The sequence below is a fragment of the Diuraphis noxia genome, unplaced genomic scaffold, assembly GCF_037042655.1.
Source record: "Diuraphis noxia isolate RWA-SAM2 unplaced genomic scaffold, SU_Dnox_SAM2 contig0005, whole genome shotgun sequence".
Lineage (NCBI taxonomy): Eukaryota > Metazoa > Arthropoda > Insecta > Hemiptera > Aphididae > Diuraphis > Diuraphis noxia.
In genome coordinates, this window is record NW_028301715.1 from 11,189,843 (window position 1) to 11,214,571 (window position 24,729).

The window sequence follows — 24,729 nt, forward strand, 5'->3', positions numbered from 1 at the left end:
TTATATATATTGTTATAATTTCAAAAAAAAAGTCGTCCGTAATTATTTATATTATAAAATCGTGAAATCGTACGTTTTTTCTCCTTTAACCGCTTTTATTTCCAGTACCATTTCGAAAATCGAAAAATGACCTCTCTAAAGTACCAGCTCAAGAACATTACCTTTCAGAAAAGATGCTACACTTGATACTTTTGAACAAGTTTAGAGGGAGAAAAAGTGTTTACAGAATGAAAAATAAAAAGGAAAAGAAAAAGAAACATACATAATTGTAAAACCAATAACATTATATATATAGCAGGAACACATTGAAGACTGCAGTTTGTAACCAATAGATTTTTTTTTTTTAATTAATTTGTCTGCGGGCGCCAGGGCTTTCCTTTTCTTTAATTTAACTCAAGTTGATTTTTTTTTAACTTTGATAAACCTTTGACTTCTTATAATTGTACTTTAATAAACTTATTATTGTACATAGTATATTGATTTCAGCATCTAGAGTTTACAGACTGCAGCTGCAGTCTTCGTTGATTTTTCCAACTTTACATTTTTTTCTAAATGTTTCTTTTGGTTCTTGACATGCAACCTATCAGATTATTATTTCTTGTGCCATATTGAATGGTTATTTTTTCTTTTATCATTATCATCTTTTACCTAACAATATATAGGTAGCTTCCAGTGTTCTCATCCACATCAACATATTCTACAACCTTATTATGATCATAAATTATTTTTTGTTACCACCTACCTACTTTTGCGAGTTCTAAATTTCAGACTTGTTTTCAGCGCCGTTTTCAATCTTAATCGATCGAGGTAAATCTTGTAAGATATTTATTTTTTATTTTTTTTATTAGTCTTTGTACCGTGTGACTAAGTATATGGTAAGCCGGTATTTTTCAAAATATTGTGTTTAAATTAATATGGGTAAAGTACACTGTACACAGTAGGTAGTGTACATTTAAAAACATATTCTATTAAAACCAATACATTCACCACCCTGGTTATTCACATGATTTTTTTGTTAATTTATTTATAACATAAAGTATATCATAAAATGTACCTCCACAGCAAATTTCTGTATACAGTTTGAACTATAAGACTATAGATAAAATACCGTACTTATAAATCCAGGGGGTTAATGAGCAGTTTTTGAAAATTTAGCAACTTAATTATGTAAAGTTTTTCATTGCAATAAAGGCTGAACTTAGACTTATAGCTACATTCTCTGAGATATATTTTTAACTTGAAAATCAGCCTCACGTCCGAAATTGGTTAGCTTAGAAATACCCAATTAGCACAATGCACTGTAGTAGTTATAATCAAAAATAATTTCATACACTTTACAATTTAAACACAACATAATAATATGTGAAATAGGAATTGGTTAACTTAGGCAGAATACATTTATTAAAGAAATAATACAGTAGGTACTAAAATGCATAGTTCTTGATCGATGTAATTTATAAACGAATAGGTGTATAAATAATACATGCCGGTAGGTACAAAAAAAAAAAATGGCGGTTAAATTATATGGATTTAATTTGTTTACCCTAAATGTACACCTTAATTAATATAACTTAACAAATACAATATGTATAGTTTATATAAGAAATAATATGATAAATATAATTAAAAAAAATCTTAGTTTAAAACTAATATTATCTTAAAAGTTTTCAGTCGTTTATCAGCACAGATATGCGCATCGACAACATTATTTTCAAATGGAATGTTTTTTCTCTTTTTAAAATATAATATAAATAAAATGCTTGACCATCCTTTACAAGGTTTTCAAAATAATAAAGTACATATCACAAATGGCAACAATACAAAATAATAATTCATACAAACTAACAAATAATTTTAGAGGAAAAAAAATAATAATTTTAATGAACTTTCTACATACTTTCTAAAATGAGGATAAAAGAAAATACATTCTAATAACCAAGTTTTTATAGTATATATATAAATATAAAATAATAATATAGTTCTTTGTTGAGGATACAAAAACACATAAAAAAATCAACAAAAATCTTTGATTTAACGAAGTAATAATCTACAATAATAATAATAATAATGAAAAATTTAATATTGTATATAATTAACACGTGGGTATCTCTTAAGTTTTACATGTACTATAGTCGAATGTTGTAATAATAATAATATCATAATATTAAGTATTACAGTGTTCAAGCAAAAAGTATAGTAGTAAAATATAAACTATGATTAAAATAATATGGAATGGAGTTAAACATATTTTGATTTTTTAGACATAATATTTTACGGTTATCTTTTAGTCAATTGAATTCTGTATGCCGATCTGTGCATAATAATTAACCCTGATTGATTTTTCATATATTTACAAATAAGTACAATGCGTGTAAAAACTTCTTAGTTCAAAATGATCCAATGGCAGTATACAAATATTATTAATAACATTTTAAGTACCTAAAAAAATAAATATCAATCGCCAATAACACATTGAATAACAATATTTTTGGATCAAAATTTTCGAAACCACATTCACAGGAGAAAAAAACCTGTTCCCCAGAAATTTAGAAATCTGATAATTTCATAAAATTCTATAGAAAAATATGTAAATTATAGCCGGGAAGCGATTTAACTTAAATTGCAAACATTGCATAAGCGAAATAAATATCATACATAATTTAATGTTGATGCCTACAAAGACTTGTGATTTTGTTACATATAAAAAAAAAAAAAAAATATAGTATAATTAGACTAAAGCAGTCTGATGTTGAGATCACGAATCAATTTTTGAATTCATTTACAAAAATTTGACTTCGTTACTGTCAATAATACACAAAACAATTAATAGTAAAATGAAAATAAAAATATTTTTTGTAAATATTATTATTAGATAATTGTCAATAGAGTACAGTCAACTCTCTGTACAAATGATTCATTTTTAATGTTTTATATAGTCGGTACTTAAGTCTAGGTGTGTACTCGCTATATAACCTTACAGATAACATATGCACCGGTAACTGATTATTCAGAGCGAATTTCAAATGAGTGTTAGCACCACGACTCAGGATGAGTATTGCGGTACGTTTCACTTTCTTCATCACTTGGATCTTCACCATACATATCAGCCAGCTTGCGGAACCGAGGTCCAAAGTTAGAAAGATAATCAAAGTTTAAGTCTCCATCATCAGTACCTATAGACATAAAAAAAAGATATTAATCAGAAATTCAAAAAAAAGTTATCTTTTGAATATTCGTGTGGAATGATACGTTAAAAGAATTAAACTAACCGGAAGCTAATGATGAAAGTGATCCAACTGAATTGCCTTCGCCTTCATACATATAATTGCGAACATCATCATATGGACCTAAATCTGGATCATTATCTACTGAGTTCAATTTATCGCCGAGGAAACCACAAATATCAGGAACTTCATCTGGAGCTGAAAATAAAATAATTATTATGAATATTATGATTAATGATAATTATATAAGAACATTATAATAATAAAAATAATAAAATCTCAAATTTACTTGTTTATAATATTGCATATTATTGTTTTATTATATTACAGATTGTAAATACATTTATTTATATATATATATAAAAAAAAGAACATTATAATGTATAACTAGAGAAAATTGTGCTTTGAAATTAGTGTTTGCTATATAAGATTGAAAAATATGTTAGAACTAGAGGAACACGTCTTATTATTAGTTATTATAATCACCAACTACCAATAATTGGCTTAAGTCTACACCAATTATTATAACATGTTTAGAAATATTTTAGCTTAAGCAAATGAAAAGATTAACATTTAAATAGTTTAAAAATCAAATGCATAATTCTGTATAATAATAAGTGGTTTAGTGTAAAACTAAAGCTGTGTTCAGTTATAAAAATATTTGAATCACCAAATGTTAAAGTAGGACTTTCGACAATTTTTTAATGTTACAAAAAAGAAAAAATCATATGCTTTTGATGTTCAATGAAAAGATTATTGTACTATTAAATCATTGTATTTACAGAAATCGATAGCTTAACCTATTATTTTAAAGAATAAAAAATAAAGTAATTTTGAAAAGAAAAACTCTTTCAACATACAAAGATTCATTTGTCTGATACATGTGTTCTTGACAATGTCAGCGACAAAAATGTTGCCGCTTATGACATAAAACCAGACATAGCTTAATAGACATATAATTTTTAGTACTTTTAATATGTTCTTTGGATTCTGACCAAAGAAAAATATATATTAGTTTTACGATGGGCTTTTTAATTTATATATATTAATTGTAAAGCATGTGCAAATACTTTTAATCAAATATAATTCAACATAAAAATAGAATAGAATTATTCATTTGGTGTCATTGTTTTACAGAAATAATTTGTGCTCAAACACAATTTTCAAATTTCAATACATTACTATAGAATGTAAATGTTACTAAGGCTTACCTCGTTTTTGTAATAAATTTCCAGCATCATCAAATCCTTGTACAGGTTCTGAGCCATCATACATAAGCCGTAAAACGTTCAAGTCATAACCGGTCATGTCCCCTTCGCCGCCACCTTCATCTTCGTAGTTTATAATGTTTTCTCTAATATCATCGGTGTCTTTATACAAATCATCGGACTTTCTTCTATGCACCACTACAGCTAGCAGTAATACTAAACAAATACAATGTTTATTTAGTAATGTCAAAGTCTTTTATTTCTGAGTATTAACTCACTCAATAAGACAGCTAGACACACAAAAATAGCTATCAAAAAGCTAGCGTCAATTCCAAAGGACACAGCAACTGCTGTACCTTGTGTACACGAAAAATCAGCGAGAAGAGACAAACTCGGAGCGCCCAAGTTGTATAGATGACCATTGAAAGTTAAATTACGTATACAGCCGTTAAATCCATTGCTTATGGGTTTATGAGTCCAATTGCGTGTGGCTGCTATTGCTTTAAGGTCAACAAACGATCCACCAAGTTGTAAAGGCCCATTGACGTTTAAATATTCGTTGAGTCCTATTGGAGGGCTAAGGCTTAAGCAAGACGGAAGATTGCAGCTGTCTACTTTCATTTCAATGCTCTGAAACACATTAACAAAAATTAATTTATGAACAATACATAAATAATAATGTTTGAATAATTATAAGTACAGTTTTGGTCCAAATAATTTCAATGCGATGTGGTTCTCCGTCAGATATTTTAATTTGTTTTTGTCCAATTTTAAGTGTTCCCGAGCCATAGTCTACCAAAAGTACAGGATAACCATCTTTGAGCTCCAGTGACATGAAATCTGCAGAATAAAATTATGTTTAATAAAAGAAATATTATGGTTTATTTAATTTGTTCTAAATACCTTGTACAGACAGTGGAGAAGGTTTGACACTGCTGGGCCCGACATAAAATAATAGACCATTGTCAACAGAGGTGCGCACTTCCAATGACATGTGAGACTCCATACAGGATTGTAAAGATGGATACAAAGCATAACCATCACCGTGAAAACCGATGCTGAGAATTTCACATCGAGGTCCTTCAAAACCAGAAGGACACTGACATGCAGAACTAAAATATAAACACAGTTTCATTAATTAAACTATTTAAATACAATGTTAAAAGTATATGATTATTTACCCATCTGATGACGGAGTACCACCATTATGACAAGTGATTTTAGCGGTTGCTCTCTGTTCACACTGGCAAAATGGATCTATCACAGCTCGTATCCCAACAAAAGATGTGGTATTTGTGTATACAGCAGCTGGTTCGTTGCTTTTGTTCAGGAAATTTGTACAAGACGATTCACAATAAAGTTTTTCAACAAGACACTCATCAATATTGACCATGAGAAAAGTGACACCTAACTCTTTTTCAAGCTATAAAATATATTTCAATAAAAATTAATTAGTTTTGCAAAAATTTAAATTATTTTTGTTACTTACCTCTGCTTGATGTTTGTCAATAGCAGCATTTATCCTTTCTGGTTGATAGTATGGGGAACCATGTGCGGAAAAACGTACATCCAATTGGGTAGTGTTGGGATTGTGAGGAGAATGTAAAATAGTAAATACATCAACATTCTCAACAGTGGCATTTAAAATTGAAGCCAACCGTTTCTTTAAAATTGTTGCCTTACTTATGTTGTCCTAAATTAACAAAAAAAATAATTGGTATTAGAAACTGCTTATAAAAAAATGTCAGGGTTTCAGTAAAAAAAATACATACCGGACCAGGGATAATAAACTCTTCGGCTGAAATTCCAGCCAATCTAACTGATCCTGACTTATCAACAGCTTCTTCAGGTATTTCTTTAACAGTGACAACAACAGTCGAATTCACTGTATGTTTGGGAATTCTCATTCCTTGTTCAATGATTTCAAACTCCAAGACAAAAGTCTGTTCTTTGGTGTTTTGTAGCATAGTGATCATTCCGGTTTCTGATTTAAGGTCAAAGCGTTCATGCGGCCCATGTAGCCACTTGAATTTTTTGTCAGGCAAATCCCAGTCGTCCAAGTCATCGACATACACACGTCCAATTTCCATGTCTGGAGATTCTCCTTTGTATGTGTAAACAAATATGGAGCTCCTACCAGGCTTCATGGGATTGTCATTTTCGTCACCTATTACTACTTGGAGTGTACTAGTACCCGTTAAACTAGGTATTCCACTATCAGTTATTGTTATGGGTATATTATAAAACTTTTTCTCCTCGCGATCAAAAGTGGTTAACGCCTGAAGTTCAACACCTGTACATAATATTAAGAGCTCATTAGAAAAATTATACAAAGAGTTAATATATAATTTAACAAACCAGAAATTCCAAATTTTGTTTTAATTTCATAAGACGCTTCAGATGAAATGGAAAAATCAAATGGTGCACCATTTTCAGGTCCATCGTTATCTTTGGCAGCCAGTCGTGTTATTGTTCCGGATAATTGATTCTCACGCCAAACTACTGGTTGAGGCTGAAAAAAAAACAAACAAATGTATTACAAAGAACAGTTACTTTTCATAGTTGGACCCCTTTTCACAAAGATTTTTGTTTATAATTTATTGCTTAATATTGTTTTCACATTATATATTAAAATATACTTTTAAATCATAGAACAGATATATTTTAAAGAAAAATTCAATTTAAGTTGTACCTACTAATAAGTAGATAATCTGGAACAGTTCTATTTCATTATCAAGTAATATCAGTCAATGGAATAAAAAGTGTACCATAAAAACAATATATTTAATGTATTATACATTAAACTAGTTTGAATCAAACTTATTGAATTCTTAATAACAAAAATTGTTTATTTGTTTTAAGTTAACCTAACCTGAACTAACCAAAGTTATCTGTAACAGAGTTATCTATACTCTGTAACAGTTATTAGCACTGTCCAACCACTTACCATATCCAAGTATGGAGCATTGTCGTTGATGTCTCTGAGTGCAATGATGACTTCTGTGGTTTGTTGCAAACTCTTCGGGCCACCACCTTCATCACTGGCTTGTATGATCACTTGCCACGTAGCATAACCATTTGGTGGATCGCGGTCGAGGGGTTTTATAAGCGACAGACATCCGTTTTTGTTGATGGTCATCAACTTTCGTTGGTCATCTTTGACCACAGAGTACACTATACGCTGATCCATGGATCTATCCTGAATATCTGGATCGTATGCTTCCAGCTACAAAATAATAAACATATTACAATAGTCGATTATTTTTTCTATACAAAATAATTATTTTGTAAATGCTTACCGTAGTGATACAACCCGGCACGAGTTCTTCTTCCGTGATAGTGATGTTCCCTTCGTATGGCTGGAACACTGGCGGGTTGTCGTTGACGTTGGATATTTTTATCTCTACAGTGCAGTAGTCCTCATAAGCTCCATCAAAAGCTCTAACTTTCAACACATACTGAAAGATTTCATAAAATTTACACAATTATTATATGTACTCAGGTAGACGCTGTTATAGCGTGTGTGGTTTGATTATGTGATGAGTAGAGGTACACTTACGTTAGTGATGTTTTCGTAGTCCAGTTGACTGTTAACTTTGATTTTTCCGGTCGTGTTTTCGATCAGGAACGCGTTGTAGATGTTGCCGTCCACGATGCTGTACGTGACCGGGGACGCGGTGTCGTCGTCCAGGGCCTTCACTTCCGTGACCAGAGCGTTCAAGTTGGCGTCTTCCGGTATTTCTTCCGCTTCGTAAACGGACTGGGTGAAATGAGGGGGGTGGTCGTTTTTGTCGGCGATTTCGATCCGAAACACTTGTTCGCCTGTTCAACAAAATTAAATATTATATATGTAAGTAAATAAGTATACAACACCACCACTGTGAATATATAATATAGATGTGGAACTTTAGTAACGGCGTGGGCGTGACGGTAAGAGTTGTTTATTTGGTCAGACGGCAGCACAGAGGGTTACTAATTATCGCTCTACTTATACGATTCTCCGTTTATAATAGTTAAATCAAACCAGTGACCGTAATTAGAAATTTGTTCCGGGGAGGGATTATATCTTCGTTGTTTTTCTGCGAACATATTATTATCACGGCCCAGATCCTATGTTTCTACAACCCCTCCCACTATTTGGGTTGGTATCCAAACAATTTCAAGTTTAAAATTTAGTGTGTTCAACTAAAGTATGGTAAGTATCTATGTATAGGATTCGATATAAGCCATAACCCATAAGGATATGTTCTAGTTTTGAAAAAAAAAAGTTTTTATTAACTTTTATTAACATATTTTGTGTTTTCATTATCGCGCAAATAAATATTCAATTAAAACATTTTTTACGCATTACGTTTCTCTCAACGATTATATAGTATTATGAATTTATGATAAATGTATACAATAAAATATTACGTGAACAGTTTTTTTAGATAAATTGATTTGCTGTATAATTTGTTTTTATTATTGAAAAGAATAAAACCCTTATGGTCGCAGAAAACTCTGCACTGTCGACCATAATATAATAATATATGGTTAGGTACCTAAGTAATTATTTTTATATAGGAAAATCGAAGTTTTAAAATATATATCTCCGAGGGTGTTTTATGGTGTCACAAATCCCGTAAAATTAAGTTTTTATTATTAGCATTCTAGCAAAAGAGAGACGACGAAGTACCACCTCGCCCTTGTACTCACCCTTGTTGTGTTCACCGGTCGAGTACAGGGCAGACGGCGCGTTGTCCGTGGCGATCACCTTGACGTTGTACACGTCTTGTTTCTCGCGGTCAAACATCACAACCGTGGTTATGTTACCGGTGTAGGGGTCGATGGCGAAGTAATCGCGGTTGTCGGCCAACTCGTACGTGACACGGTTGTTGGCCATGCTCGAGTCGGCGTCGATCGCTCGGACCTGCATCACGGCTGTGCCGGCCGGTTCGTTCTCCAGAACGGAACCGGACACGACTTCGGTGAACACCGGTATGTTGTCGTTTACGTCTTCCACTTGGATGTTCAACTGGTGTTCCGCCGCCAGGTTGTGCTTGTTCTGATAAAAACAAAACGCGAGTATTAAATATATGTATACAACACACGATTATTATATAGAATTATTGTGTTTATCGCGGAGTACCTATATACTTATGTGTATTTAAAAAAAACATTAGAGTCATATAAGTACTTATGACAATTTTCAGATTTATTAACGAATTAATCTTATACGGGTCAATGAAAAGAAAAAGTAATTTTTTTCTTCAATAAAACTCAATTCAACCGTTCCTTATATTATAATTAAAATACAAAAACACAAATAGTTGGGAAAATTTTTTCATGTATTTTTTTCAACGAAACGATGAAAAATAATTTGGGTTATCGGGTTACTCTTTAATCTGAAATGGCCGGTTTAAGCGTCTAATTAAATTTAAGTCAATAATATTTTAAAACTGGAATCATTAATTTTAATTAACAGTATTCAAATAGTAATTAAAATCGCCGAGTTTCGGCACAACGACAAACACGACAAGACTACAATCTGTACACCCGCATTATGTATTGTCTCAGTCTTATCAACGAAGAACTCATCAAATTTACGTTCACAAGACTCCATTTTGTGCTGTTTTCAAAATTATAGTGAATTGACCGACAACAATTAAACTTAAAGGTAAACATAGTTGATATTATTATCTTGAGCATTATTTCTACAAGCTTTTGTTAATTTTCGTGATTATGTGAAATGTTATAATTTTTAAAAGCTATTCATTGGCTATTTACAATTAAGACATCGATAAAAACCTAGATAATAGTATATTAACATTTAAATTTTAAAGTAGGTCAATAAATCACCCTTAAATTATAATTAAAACAATAGATTCTGCTGAACACAAATTTTGGTATGTAAATGTTTTACTATACGTTTGTAAGACAGACAGACAACACATATAAATACATAATACGTGGGTGGAACGTTCTCTTAAAATATTCACGACATACAGGGCTGTGGTATAATAAACATTCGAATCTTTTGTTATTGTTACAATAGAATACCTATATGCAATTACGGGTTGTAGGTCGATGTATACCTACATATAATATTATGTTAATGAAGATTATTAAACGCTGCAATAAAATTTAGCATTATATATAATGTGTAAACAACACAAACGTTTTACCTGTATTCGGATGTTAAGAATGTACTCGGATATCGATTCGTAGTCCATATGCCTCGATAATCTGATATGAGCGGTGTTACCTTCGGATTCCAATCGGAAAGTGTTCAATTTATTTGATTGTTCCGTCCGGCCAGGCACCAATTCGAAAACCGGTGATTTTTCATCAGTGTTCGATCTACATATTATGAAAAAAAGGACGGGCCAAACCCGACAATAAATTATAATAACGTTTCACAGGAGATTGTTTTACTTTGCTTTTGACAATGGCTTATAAATTATTACGTGGAGTATGAGACACTACTTACGCTGCAATGATGGTGGCGATGTCGAAACTGAAATTAGTCAGATTCTCCGGTAAATAGATGGTTCCGTCGGGTTGGACAGATATAAACGTCGGTGCTTTTTTGTGCGATTCGACCACCAAGATCTCTAGATCCATCGTGGCCGACTTGGGAATCAAGCCTTGATCTGTAGCTGTGGCCCGCATCTTGAACTTGTAGCCGGGATCTCGCTAAAATTATAATAATGATAATAAATATAATACAATAATAAACATACATATACATATGTATGGGCATCCCTAGACATTTTTCTAGGGAGGGAGGGAATTAAGTTAAAAATAAATAAAGATTTGTCATACATTTTCAAAGTAATCTATATGTTTAGGTACTAAATTGGCAAGTTATAGATAATGCTTTGAAAAACAAATTTAAAATTCTAGGGGAGGGGGGCTAGTGCCTAATATTATTTATAAATTACGTATAACAGATTTGAAGAGCAAAAATAAAGAATAAAATAAAATCTGTCGCATACGTACGTCGATTGCACGATCCAAGTAGATGACGCCTGTATTTTGATCGATGCGGAAATAATTTGAGTCCTGCGGCATTCTGGGCGACAAATCGTATTGTATTGCACTGTTTATACCATCGTCGATATCCGTGGCCGATATTCTCATCACTTCGCTTTTAGACAGCAAGTCTTGGGGTACGGATTCAACGTAGTTCTTAAAAAAAAAATAAAAAAAAAAAAAACAATAAATTTACTGCTGCACATACACTATAATATATTGTCGTCACAGACGTTTAAAAGCAACAAATATTGATAAAAATAAAAAACAAAATAACATGCGGCATGCATTCCAAACTCTTTTTGCACGTTTTCGTGTAAAATAAAGATTACCAGTTGTAAAAAAAAAATGATTTTGATCGAAGACGTTCGCATAATGTTGATAAAAAATGAACATTATACAAATTGCCAATACATAATAAGTTGGACATTGAATACCGTAAATATTATAAAATAAAAGTTCGTTTGAACGAAATCCATGCAGAAAAAATATATTAACGAACAAATGAAACACGACAAATTAATAATTAATACATGTCACAAGATAAGCAATAATGTGATGTATATATTAATATATTCGACAGGGCGCATGCAAACACACGTCGTACCTTGTAGTTGAATCCTCGATAGACCTGATGGATTCGATGTATACGTACAATATAGGTAATAAATAAATACAATATAATAATAGTGTAGGTCAGGGATTCTCAAACTTTTATGAACACTGTACCCCTAGGGATACCTAACCCTTATTCTTAGTTACTAAACAAATATATATATATATATATATATATATATATAAATTTAAAGACATTAAAATACATTTTAAATCTTAACTATAGGTACCACTTAAAAAATTTTTGAGTACCTCCATGGGGTACGAGTACCACAGTTTGAGAATCCATGATGTAGGTAGCATTAATAATGTTATTATATCGTGATGATGATTCGTTTGTATGCAATTATAAGAGGTTGTATTTGGTGAACTGCATCTGGACGGTATTGTTAATACTGCAGTTAGACGCGCATAGGGTTTGTGGTTGCAGTGGGTGGTGGAACGGACGGAGGGTTATTGGTTACCGTACCGGTTACCGCACAACTCACCCACTGCTAGATCGATCACCATGACGCTACCACACGATATCATATCATTTTATACGAGTAATATATTAAACTCACCACTTTGTCGAAAACCGGCGAGTTGTCATTCTCATCCTGAATGGTCACTTTGATGGTGCACACGTCGTCCAGGTGCGGTTTACCGTTGTCTGTGGCTCTCACTGACAAGTAAACTTCTTTTTCGCGGGTTGGTTCGTCCCGGTCAAACATCTGCAGATAACAAATGGCCCAAAAATTGGTTAGATCTGAGGGTCTCGATGGACAATAACATATTATCATCACTTTCTAGGTACACATCATAGACGATCGCGGCTATTTTTTATTTGTTCAACATTTTCCCCGAGAAGTCAAAGGTTAAATAAGTATTTTATTTCAATATTTTTGTTTTTTGTGACGACCAAAAATATTTTTCAAAATATTAATTGTACCCATAAAATAGTAAAAAGTTGTATAATATTTTGATTTAATATAATCATCAATATGGCTTTTTAAGAAAAAAAAAACCGTATCATACGCCAAATTTGTTTGTTTATTACATAATTAATAAATATTGTCAATAATTGACCGAAACAATTTTTTTCATCATATACCATTTCTACTCCTCTTGTACCTCATCCGGTCTCCAGAAGGGGTGTACCAGCCAATCACGGACTAATGCGTATGATGCAGTGACTTATATAATACAGTTTCCAGGTGGTTATACGAGGACGGAATTCTAAAAATTAAAGAAAAACAGTTTTCCCGTCCCTCCATCAACCCTCCTCCCAACCCACACGTCGACAAATACGCCACCAATCGTCTGTATACACATTCATATATATATATGAGCGTATATTATAAATGTTATACTTACGTGTCGAGTGGTGATCTCTCCGGTCTGTGCGTCGATGGAGAACTTTGGACGTTCGCCTGGTGCGCTGACAAATGTGTACGTGATTGTACCTCCATTGTCTGGTGGGTCCTTGTCGAACGCTTTGACCTGACAACGAGAAAATGGAAAAGTGTGAGATTTATCAGAGAGCGAAAATCACATTATTATTATTATTGTTATTATCGTTGAAATAATCATCATTATTACTATACTGCAGTGAACTATTTTTATGTTCAACACCGATTTTTGAACATCATTATCGCTTCACAATAATTCACACGAATAATCATCATTGTATAATATGAGCAAAACGAATGTCCAACTTCATAGGACAGACACGCCAAACGATAGAGTTGCCTAATCGAAATCGATTTGGATATAATTATATAATATATATTACCTATATTGTTATTATTATTCGATGGGGTAAAACGAAATCGGCAAAACTATATCGTACGCATATTGTAATAATAGTTATAATGTTTATAATGCACCTGTTTAAACTATAATAACATGTTTTCTATCTGATAACCCAGGCACAGATTGAAGCGGCGAGCTACCAAGAAAATCTCGATGGGCAGTTTAAAAAAAAGCCGATCGTAAGTTTTGGGCAATTATTTTATAAAACAAATTTAAATGCATTTATTTACCTAGGCACGCTGCGTAAAATCTAGGACAATTTAAAATTGATTCGAAATGGATCTTGTAGGTTAGGTTAAAAAACTAAACGTCGGTGGGCCTATACTAAACTAATATTATATTAAATTTTGAATAATATATATAATAAGGTTTGAATTGTTTGTACACAAATATGTGATGAAAAAAAAATGTTTATGAAAAAAAACATAGTAATAATATATAGGTATACACACATTTTAACATGGTTTTACAAAAATTGAATTTATCGATCGATTATCGACGTCACCGGGTTTTAAAGTATATAGAGCTGACTTGACGCAAACGCACAACAATCGAGGTATAATATTAAGTTTTATAGTTATATTCAATCCAACAACAATTATAATAATATTAAAAACCCACAATGTCGACCCACTTGCAGTTTTGAACTTTTTAAAAACGCAGTTTTGCTGTTGTAGTAGTGATATATAATAGCAAAGGTATAGGTCGTCGTAGTGATGGTTGTAATGTTTAGTACCTACACACACACACACACACACACACACACACACACACATATATATATATATATGTAAACCACAACCTACGTTGAGAAATATTTTATAAACGTTTGTTTAATGTATAAATGGTAGACGCACAGCAAGTCTATTTAATTATTAACGTCGGATTGTTTTCTATTATTGACATGGCTGGTCAATTTTTAATACGATTATTTAATATTCTCGTACGAACCGATATATCGATATAATATGTACATACGAGTTCATGTATAACTGTATGGTCTAAATTACGATACATTTTAATTATTATATATCGATAGACGAAAATACTTAACATTTTTAGAATAAGTTTCTGTTTTGTTTAATATATATATGGTATGTACTTACTACTTATAGTACGTAGTGTTAAAGTTACAATGATCGCTTGTTCGTAGTAGTAACATTATCAATCGATACATTTTTTTCTTAACGAGTTTATTATTGTTATATTTTTCAAGGCTGCAGCAGTAGTTCAGTTCAATTGTTTACCCGCGGCGGCGATAAATAAATTATTTCAGATTGTTTTGTCGTCACATTTAGGTAGTAATCTTTTTAAATTTTCATTCGGTGTAAAATTAGAAGGACGATAGGTGGATATAAAATGACTTGACTTCTCAAAAGTGTTATTTTAAAGTGTTCACATATATAGCTCATTGAGAGTAATAAGTAACGGATTTTATTAATATCACCTAGTCGATTAAAAAAAAAAATTTTTTTTCAATAATGATTTTTCTAAAGCAATTTAAATAACAATGAATTATTTTTGAAACTATAAACGTCGGTTAGGTTAGGTATAATTTTCACTGTAATAATTAAGTTTCTATAAATATATCATGTTAATGATTTTTGATTTTAAAACTTTAGACTAGATACGGGGTGGGCGGCGGGTAATAATACATTAATATATACTTGAATATAATATTTACGATGACACATGGTGTTTTAAATTCAGTTAGGTATGCCTATGTCGTAGCATACTACATGCATGTAGATTAATTTATTTCCTGTATTTCGTAATCATTTTATTTCATTCAAAAATACAATATTATGAAGTCTTGGTTAGGAAATGTAGATATAAATTTATATCTACATTACTAATGCGTATAGTGGGTTAATTGTTTGAGTACTTATTTTAAGTTCATAATTTAAATGGGCACAAAAAATAATAATCGTCAACACGCGAAAAAAGGCGTGCATTATAAGAGTCAGAATACAGATCACTGGATTTGGATGCGCAGATATAGTGAAATGCAATATAACCAAATAATTTGTTCCGCTGAGCGCTGCACTTTATCATAGTTGTTATAAATATTTGATATCATAACACATATCATGGCAGCAATCAAACACAGCTGAGTGATCATATTTCAACGAGGACGGCAATATAAGGGGTTATTATTATTATTTAGCCCGCGGAAACATAAGCTATTAGATGGTTATTATTCAAATGGTTTTTAAGTGTGGGGATAGGTGCGTGGTAGGTTGGTGATATGCGTGGCGAAGATATTGCCACAATAATAAGAATAAGGGTGATCACCCATCCGGGAACTAGTGGCGGCGAGAGGTGCGAATTTTCTTAATCACATTGCATGACTACAGCAATCGCGCCAAATCAAGCCACAATAATATTGTGACGATTTTTGGAAACATAAAAAATGTCGTTCTTGCACATAAAAATATGGGTATTTTGCAATGCATTTTCATAATAATCTCGAAAATGCCAATTTTTGAGTTGTGTAACCTAACCTAACCAACGATATTATAATAACACTATTATTAAAACAATTAATAAAAAGTGTAATGGAAAAGTGCATTGAAAAAAAATATGCTATTTTGCTAATATTAACGAACCGATGAATTTTAATGTATATTATTATCATCATGAAGCACCACCACGATGAGAATTCGATGTTTTTATGCCGAATTTCAATCTATGCGTAAACACCGTCACGAAAATAATTCGGAAAATGTATTGTTAATTAATTGCAATATGATAGGCTTTAAAGTCTATAACAATAGAATTGCTTTCTATAATTGTTATATTTTGAGTATATTAGTTACGTAATAATTTACACGGCATACTTGACTATTTATTATGTAACCTCGGCGTCAATGGCGGGCTACTTCACAGCACACACAGGACACATCGGTCAGTCGTATTATATGCGTTCACAAATCGCTCGGGTAAATATATTTTATTCAGTACGGTTTTGTACTTTGCGTGCAGTTTTCGAAAGCACGTAGGCACTAAGAATAAGGCGGATTTAATATAATAATGTGTATATATATATAGGTTATAGTCGGGCGGATCCTACTGCTAAAATAACAAGTGTTTTCATAGGTTGGCTTGCCACAGTTTGGCAGCGTAAACGGATCTAGAGGTATAATATACATAGGTAGTAACACCATACTATATTTTCACGGTATTACTAAATGAAATCAAGTCTAATAAGCGATGAAGGGCTAGCAATCGCATCAATGACAAATTATACACGACTGTATCCGTCAAGTTTTAAACATAGATTTTTTATGGATATGATTAGTTATAAGTAGAACCCTTCAATTTTGTAAATAAACGAAAATGAAAAAAAAAACGTGATATAATATATTATAATATTATACTCACGGTGAACACATAAGTGTTGGTCGGTTGTTCTTCCTTGACGCTTGGCTGATAATTCAAACAGTTCGTAAACACCGGTTTGTGGTTGTCCTGTACTGTCAATCCAAGTTTCGGGCCGAATCCTCGGTTGTCCTGGAAATATTAAACACAAAAATAATATAATTATTATAATGTTGTTTTCAAGTTGCAAAAAATCGCGGATGGGGAGGAGAAGATGTGCTTCGTCGTATTATTTACCATACGATTTCCTGCAGCAGATTTAACCGCTATATATATAACAGTACATATTATACGCAACATTTAAACACGTAATTATATATGTTTGCACATGCCAACTATATATATATATATATATACATAGCGTGGTGCATTTGTACGTGCTTTTATCGAACATTTGCCGATATATCAATTACGCGGACGAGCTTTTGATGTATATACATATATTGTATGCATTGTATGTAGGACGATCGTGCGGTACAGAGGTTATACATGGTAGCTCGACCCATATGTACATAAATGGTGGCCCTGCGGCCTGCAGTCACGCGTATATAATTACTATTATATTTTACATGTCATAGACGTAAGTAACAGTGCACGACGACGATCATGATCGTCAAAGATGAGCCGCACAAGTGGGCGATGGATTAACGTGGGACGCGGAAAGCGAGGCGAGCACAGGATGATGACGGGAAGTATACGCAGTGCAGGATGAGAACAATGCAGGATGTATACGAGTCTATTGAGCACGATGTTTATAGATCGAACAGGACCATGCGAACCACCGTCATCAAACTCAGAAAGACAGAATAATTATAGATTGTAATATACATATTTCGCAAATAGTGCGACTGATGCGGATAAAAATTGACGAAAAATCTCGGGAACGCTACGCGATTTTTGTCGAAACTGTAATTAAATATTCAGCAATACCACTGCAGCAAAAGTCACGGCGCCGCACAGCGAGGTTTAAAGTAATAACAACGAATAAATAATAGCTGCAGTGTCCCGAGGTGTGAATAAGAAGAAGCGAAAAAAGTCTTCTAAAGCAATTAGTCATCTGTCGGGAAAGTCGGCGGAAAGAATATTAAAGCGACCGACCGACTGTCTACTGATTTTAAACGATTTTTAATGAGTGTTTTTTTTTTTTTTTTTTTTAATACACTGCTATTATATATACCAAGTGCATTTTAAATGTACGACTTGATGGGCTTAAAAGGGATTTTAATTCCTAAATGGAATTTTAATGGTTGACCGGTCTCCAAGAATTATTAATACAATAGACGAAAAATTATACGCACAATAACCACCTTCAATTAAAATTTTAAGCCGCTATATTATATAATTTATAATTTATAACATTGTATTTAATTACACCCGTAGGTAAATTAAATTATTACTACTTATATAAATTCTACACATATTTTACATTTTAGTAAACAAATTATATGCACTTATTGCACTTGTAAAATTAAACTAACCTGGGGATTTGCGTTATTACATACGGTTTGAAAAATTGTACTTATACGATTGTGTACAACAATTTATATTGCGTTTGTTTTGAGGATATCACATTATAATACCAAACTGCCAATCGTAAACAGTGCCCAACCGACAATGACCAATAAAAAAAAAAAAAAAACGAAATCACGCGTTTAAGTTCACGTTTGAATGTATATTATAGCCATGGTAAAATAGGTTATATGCTAGCTGATAGCATCAGGAAAATCGGAAACTATATTTTGTAGAAATTTTGTTCGAGAATATTATCAGATGTATAGGTGCATATAATAATAATATTGTAGTATATATAGTTTTATTTTTTCGTTATATCGATTGTGAACAACGAATATCGTATACCCCCCCCCCGCCATCACACCATACGTTGCACAATAAATAATAATAAAAAATTCCATCAACAATGTTTACGCGACGGATATACTACGACGAATCGTGTACCTATATACCAATACACCTAGCATAATGTAACAACCCGACTGCTATGGCGGAGATAGACATTTTGACAGACTATAAAGCAGCTGATTAAACAAGTAATCCTTGAACCCACGAATGTACACGTCGGAAAAGAACGTAACGAACTGGAACGAACCTCTGCCCGCTCGTATATACATATATATATATCAATATATGTATAGTATATATATATATATATTGATATATACGCTGAAACAGCGGACGAACTACAGCTCAGTAGCATCCGATCGATTCCGAATCTCTTTCTCGGCGAATACAGTAGACAATACATCATAAACAATAACACATAAAATAACGAGTATAGACGACGCTACTAAAAGAGAACGCGCTGTCTTTATCAATACATTATTATTGTTGTTGTTGTTTTGATGCGTCCTCGACGCGTGCCGTAAAATATATATATACCCAATAATATAGTTGAAAAGTCAAAGAGACGATGGCACCGTACATATATCGTTTATATAAATCCTACTATATATATATATAAATAAATAGGCAGGTACACGAGTCGAATCAAATATTATTTATCACAGAGACTTTCTAAGCCAAGGGCAATATTTTGATTCACCTGCATCTTGTCAAAGTATATTATTATTAGTATATCCATTGAACGTATTATTTTATATAATATTATCAGTTTCCACTACGATTGTATTGTTATTAATTACTACCACGCTGTTATTTGCGAGAAGACACACGATAAGTCCCGAGGCCGATTTTACTACACTGTCGTGTCCTACACATAAATCATAATATTATGTTCCTACGTATACTGACATAAAACAATTGGTCGACTTCAAAATAGTTGGGACTTGGGATGAAGACGAAGGCGAAAAAGAAGAGGATACTGACGTAAAATAATTATTCGTTTTATGGTACATTTGTACGCAATGTTTTTAACTTTTGTACGATTTTTAAACAATTGCTTTAGTGGTATGAAAATCACGAACAATTCTCACACACACACACAACAAGGTATGCCGATGAAGTGAGCCGTATAAGATCACTAACGACATTTTTATAGTTCAGATTCCTAAATTCCTTCTATCGACAACCGTAATAATAATACCGTCAACCGTTGTGATCGTCGATACGATCGGACGCCAGCAGACACAAGAACAACACCACATCGACGGTAGTATATTAAAACAACAATCGGCAGGAAAAAAATACACAGACGAACAAAAATACTTTCAAGTCTAAAATATAAAACCATTATTGTTGAAGTATTATTTCAGCCGCGAGTGTCTCGTGAGCACGTGCACACAACATTACACTCTTGATAATATGTTATTATTGTCATTATTAAATTATTAAATCCGTCACCAAAATCAGACATACAAAGATATGCGTACAACATGTATGGTGACAATGAAATTGTAACGTGTTATTATTTTGATTTGGCCAACACATATAAATGGTGTGTACAACACTACAATAACCACGGTGGCAGACATATTCAACCAAAAGTGACACGCAATCCTCTGGGTAATTTTCTTAATTAATACCGTCGACAGAATGTTACTCGAGGGCAACAAAAAAATAAATAAATAAATAAACACACCACTTCATATTTAGTATTCTTATGTATGTATACATAATATATATATTAAAAAACACCAACCTATACGTGTTACAAGCGGAAAAAAACAATATATTATATATTTATTTATTTATTTATTTTAAGCGAGTATAGAAAAACAATTAATTTAGGTTACGAGAAAAAAAACGTAAATATATATATATATATATATATATATATATGCAATGCATGCAGTAGGGTACTTCTCCCATCATTTGCAGAACACGGTTATCAACTTCTATTTATATTTATAAATAAATATATATATTTTTTTTAATTCTAATTCCTCGAACGCGCCACTGCGGCAGACGGTACCGAATTATATATAGGTGGGTACGCGTGAAAAGTTTCGCTTTTCTCTCTCTCTCTTTCACACACTCTTTCTCTCGCAATCTGTCTGCATCGTCATCTCTGTATTATATTATCCGTCTATATCTCTATGCGTCCGTCGCAAATCCTATTATATGAACGTAAAACGATATCCGTAAAGCTGGTGATGTGCAGCGTACCCACGAGTTGCAGTAAATCGAATAATAAGGGGAAAAAACTTCTGTTCAACTCGTACGGGCACGCTGCCACCGCCCACATTCTGCAGCATATCTATATCATATACAATATGTACACGATATTATATACGCTATCGTCGTCTCAAAACAAACCTTAAACAGAAACTACACACGCACTCACGTATAATATATATGTATATAATATAGGCGAGCCTGTCGAGTAAAGAATAAAATAAAAATATGATATATATATATATATATGCTCAAACGAGTACTCGCATCCTATAAACATTATATGATATATACATAAATATATAAATATATAATATATGTATATATATGCGCAACTGTATTACACTACTTGAAATGCATTTTCACATAATAATAAAAATATACATTTTTACCAATGGAAATGTGTTGAATCGATGAGTTCGGGCGTGGAGGCCGCCTTGGCAATGTTTTTCAATTTAAGAAAGCCACGGCGGTATACTACACAGTTTTATTATCATACGCTATAAAGCAATAATAATATACATAATATATACTGTAGCAGACTGTCGTTATACACATGCAGTGATAATATCGTCGAAATCGAAACGAATCCGTACGATTTTTTCGAACGCGTACAGCCCAATATATTTGGAACAGTTCCACATCATCACTCTTATTGTTTATACATTTTGTCAGGGCCCCATAAGGGGGGTAGGTCAGAAGGACCCATACTAGGGTCTGGACTTTCAAGGGTCCCGTCGTCCATGCAAATAATTACTTAAATATATGTTAGAAAAATGTTTCGAAATTAATTGTTATTTAAGTTCTGTACCAGGGCCAAAAATATGATTTGGTGGAGGGGCCTGCATTTTGTCATAACTCAACCTGTTGAAGCACTCATCTTTACTAACCAAGTGTACCTATCACGCAAAGTTATGCGTTGATGAATTTGGAAAACGACTAATTATTATTTAGTACAACAGCCTTACTTCACTATTGTATTATGTAGATCACCGACAACAACTACAACATGTGTAGCTGAAATATTGTTTACCTATCTAAAAAAAACTCATTTTAATACTTCCTCGTACGATATTGTTTTTAAGTATCATTCGTATTATTATCGTTCCGAGCGGGACTCGGGGAATACTATATATATATACAAATTCTCGGGTTACAATAATGGAAATGTGTATGCATAACACGTTTTATATAAATAAAACTCAACAACAAGGTCTGTTGTTTCAGAACGGAATCAAATAAATCCGTCTTTTGTATTTGAACGGAATTAAACACTATTCAAAACATAAAAGCATCATTGCGAGGGAAGTCATAACGTCAAGGTAATTGATAAGTAGCGTAGTTTTACATGGAAGCAAAAATAATTATATAATATGGTGGGAGGAGGGTTGAATTATTTCAAAGGTATATAAAGGTGAACGAAAATGTTTATGGCGACTGCAGTTTGCGTTGATAAATTATTTGAATATTATACAATTTGTGTAGGTAGTACCTATATATAGATTCACATCCGAGATTTTAACAAACCGATTTTCCGAACGATATATGAATTTATTTGAACTGAAATAATAGCATTGTAATAACGATAAATAACCATTTTAAATTTTGAATAGTTATATTTTGCACGAAGACTAAATTTGTTGTATATAGAAACGTTAATTTTCTCTCGTCGACAACACTGTCGGCTTGGAGGCTTGGAAATAATCCAAAGACACGAAAAACAAAAATATTTTACAATACTTTGTTAATTTTGTGAATAAGATTTAATAAGATAGTTGTGGGGTTTTCGAAAAAGGAAACAAACAGTCGATATTGTCTTATATATATACATATATATATATAGTATGTATTGTATATAAGTCCATGCATTGCCAAGTTTTAAGCAAATTTCATTTCAACGCAGCACGAGCGATGAGAGAATATTTACTACACATCAATGAAAATAAGTATCTATTGTTGTTAGCACCGAATAAAATCTGTCATATTTCATCGCCTTCTTTAAAAAAAAAAAAAAAAAAAAAAACGATATCGTTTAAACATTTGGAATAAGACCAAAACATAATATACGATTAAATGTAATAATCGTAACATAATACTAATAATCCACTGAGAATTATATCAAGCATTCACAAGTGCCCGAAATTATTTAAAATCGACGCAATAAAAAAAATAATGTGATGTATATTATTAATATATTGAAATGCTGCACTATATGGGCGAACAAATTGAAATTGAAATTTATGATTAAAATGCCATATATACGCGAGTCTTGTTTGTGTGAGATATATAGTAATACCTATATAATACACATACTACAGCTGTCAAAATGTTTGTGGTTTTTGAATTGTGACAGGTTTATAACATATTATAATTTTTAGAACTTTTACTGGAACTTATTCTCGCTCCCTCACGGTATTTATACAAACCACCACTCGGGGAGAGGGGCTTGCCTCTCTTGAACAATATTCCACCCATAGGCGAAACTATAGGTTTATTATTAGGCCACTAAGGCCTGTCCTTATATCATTTTCTAGTTTCTTCTATGATACTTGTGCCTACATTCGCCTACATGTGTAATTGATAACGCAATGGATTCGCACACTCACCGGATTCATGGTGTAGTCATTGGATATGTACGGTTCTGCGATCGGTGTCTTGTCCAACAGATGTCTTTGGTGTCTCAGTCTTGCGCTCCACAAGTTATTGGCCGAAGCGATACCTGTGGACAAAAACGAAATCGAAATGAACATGAGTATAATATTATAATACATAATATATGTAAGTACAACACACGATGATAAAATAATTCAAAAGCTGTAGGTAAAACGCACGCGCGAAACACACACTGATCTTATTAGATATTATATATATATATATAAACAAAATTTCTGATTTCCCAATTTCTAATATTTTTAATACTTTTAAAGGAGGCCACGATTGTGTTTATAGGGAGGGCTACGTGTCTAACACGTATAAAAAAATTAACGATTTAATCACTAAATATATACAACCCAATAAACACCGTAATATTATAATTTAAAAAATATTATTTGAAATTAAATACCTACCTATACGTATAACACGCGCTGCACACATAATATTATATAATAAGCGCAATGCGTACCTATATTATTGATGATTGGTGCAAAAAAAAAGAGGTTTTCGTCACTAAACTCTCATAACGCTGTTATATAGGATATTATACAATTACAGTTGCATATCATATACAATATATGAGCATGTATATATATACATATGTACGTATATGTACGTATAAATTGCATCCGGGTCACTTGTCCCTTTTCCGAGTATTAAACCCGGAGAGACCTCCACCACGGCGGCTTGACGTATAGAGGCTTACAATATTATTATAATACGTCGAATTAAACGAAATTATACGG

At 32.3% G+C, this 24,729-nt stretch overlaps 1 protein-coding gene across 1 annotated transcript; it reads right to left on the reverse strand.

Moving 5' to 3' along the window:
- Positions 1–1,515: 1,515 nt before the first annotated feature.
- shg (DE-cadherin) lies at positions 1,516–24,093 on the reverse strand. The gene is made up of 21 exons (XM_015513987.2): positions 23,935–24,093; positions 17,240–17,368; positions 13,418–13,543; positions 12,625–12,774; positions 11,414–11,602; positions 10,902–11,107; positions 10,597–10,771; positions 9,128–9,476; positions 7,992–8,254; positions 7,732–7,890; positions 7,380–7,658; positions 6,791–6,944; positions 6,205–6,725; positions 5,922–6,125; positions 5,614–5,855; positions 5,336–5,544; positions 5,133–5,272; positions 4,711–5,062; positions 4,436–4,648; positions 3,270–3,422; positions 1,516–3,173 (listed from the first exon to the last, which is right to left on the reverse strand). The coding sequence occupies exons 1-21, from the start codon at positions 24,076–24,078 to the stop codon at positions 3,031–3,033; spliced, it is 4,500 nt and encodes a 1,499-aa protein (XP_015369473.2). The 5' UTR covers positions 24,079–24,093; the 3' UTR covers positions 1,516–3,030.
- Between the last annotated feature and the right edge of the window lie 636 nt (positions 24,094–24,729).

Coding starts and splice junctions, on each gene's coding strand:
- shg (XM_015513987.2), bottom strand. CDS start 24,078: ATGTTCATTTCGATTTCGTTTTTGTCCACAGGTATCGCTTCGGCCAAT. Junction 10,772..10,901: donor ATCGCCACCATCATTGCAGC/GTAAGTAGTGTC, acceptor CATAATATGTAG/ATCGAACACTGATGAAAAAT. Junction 5,545..5,613: donor GGTACTCCGTCATCAGATGG/GTAAATAATCAT, acceptor TTTATATTTTAG/TTCTGCATGTCAGTGTCCTT.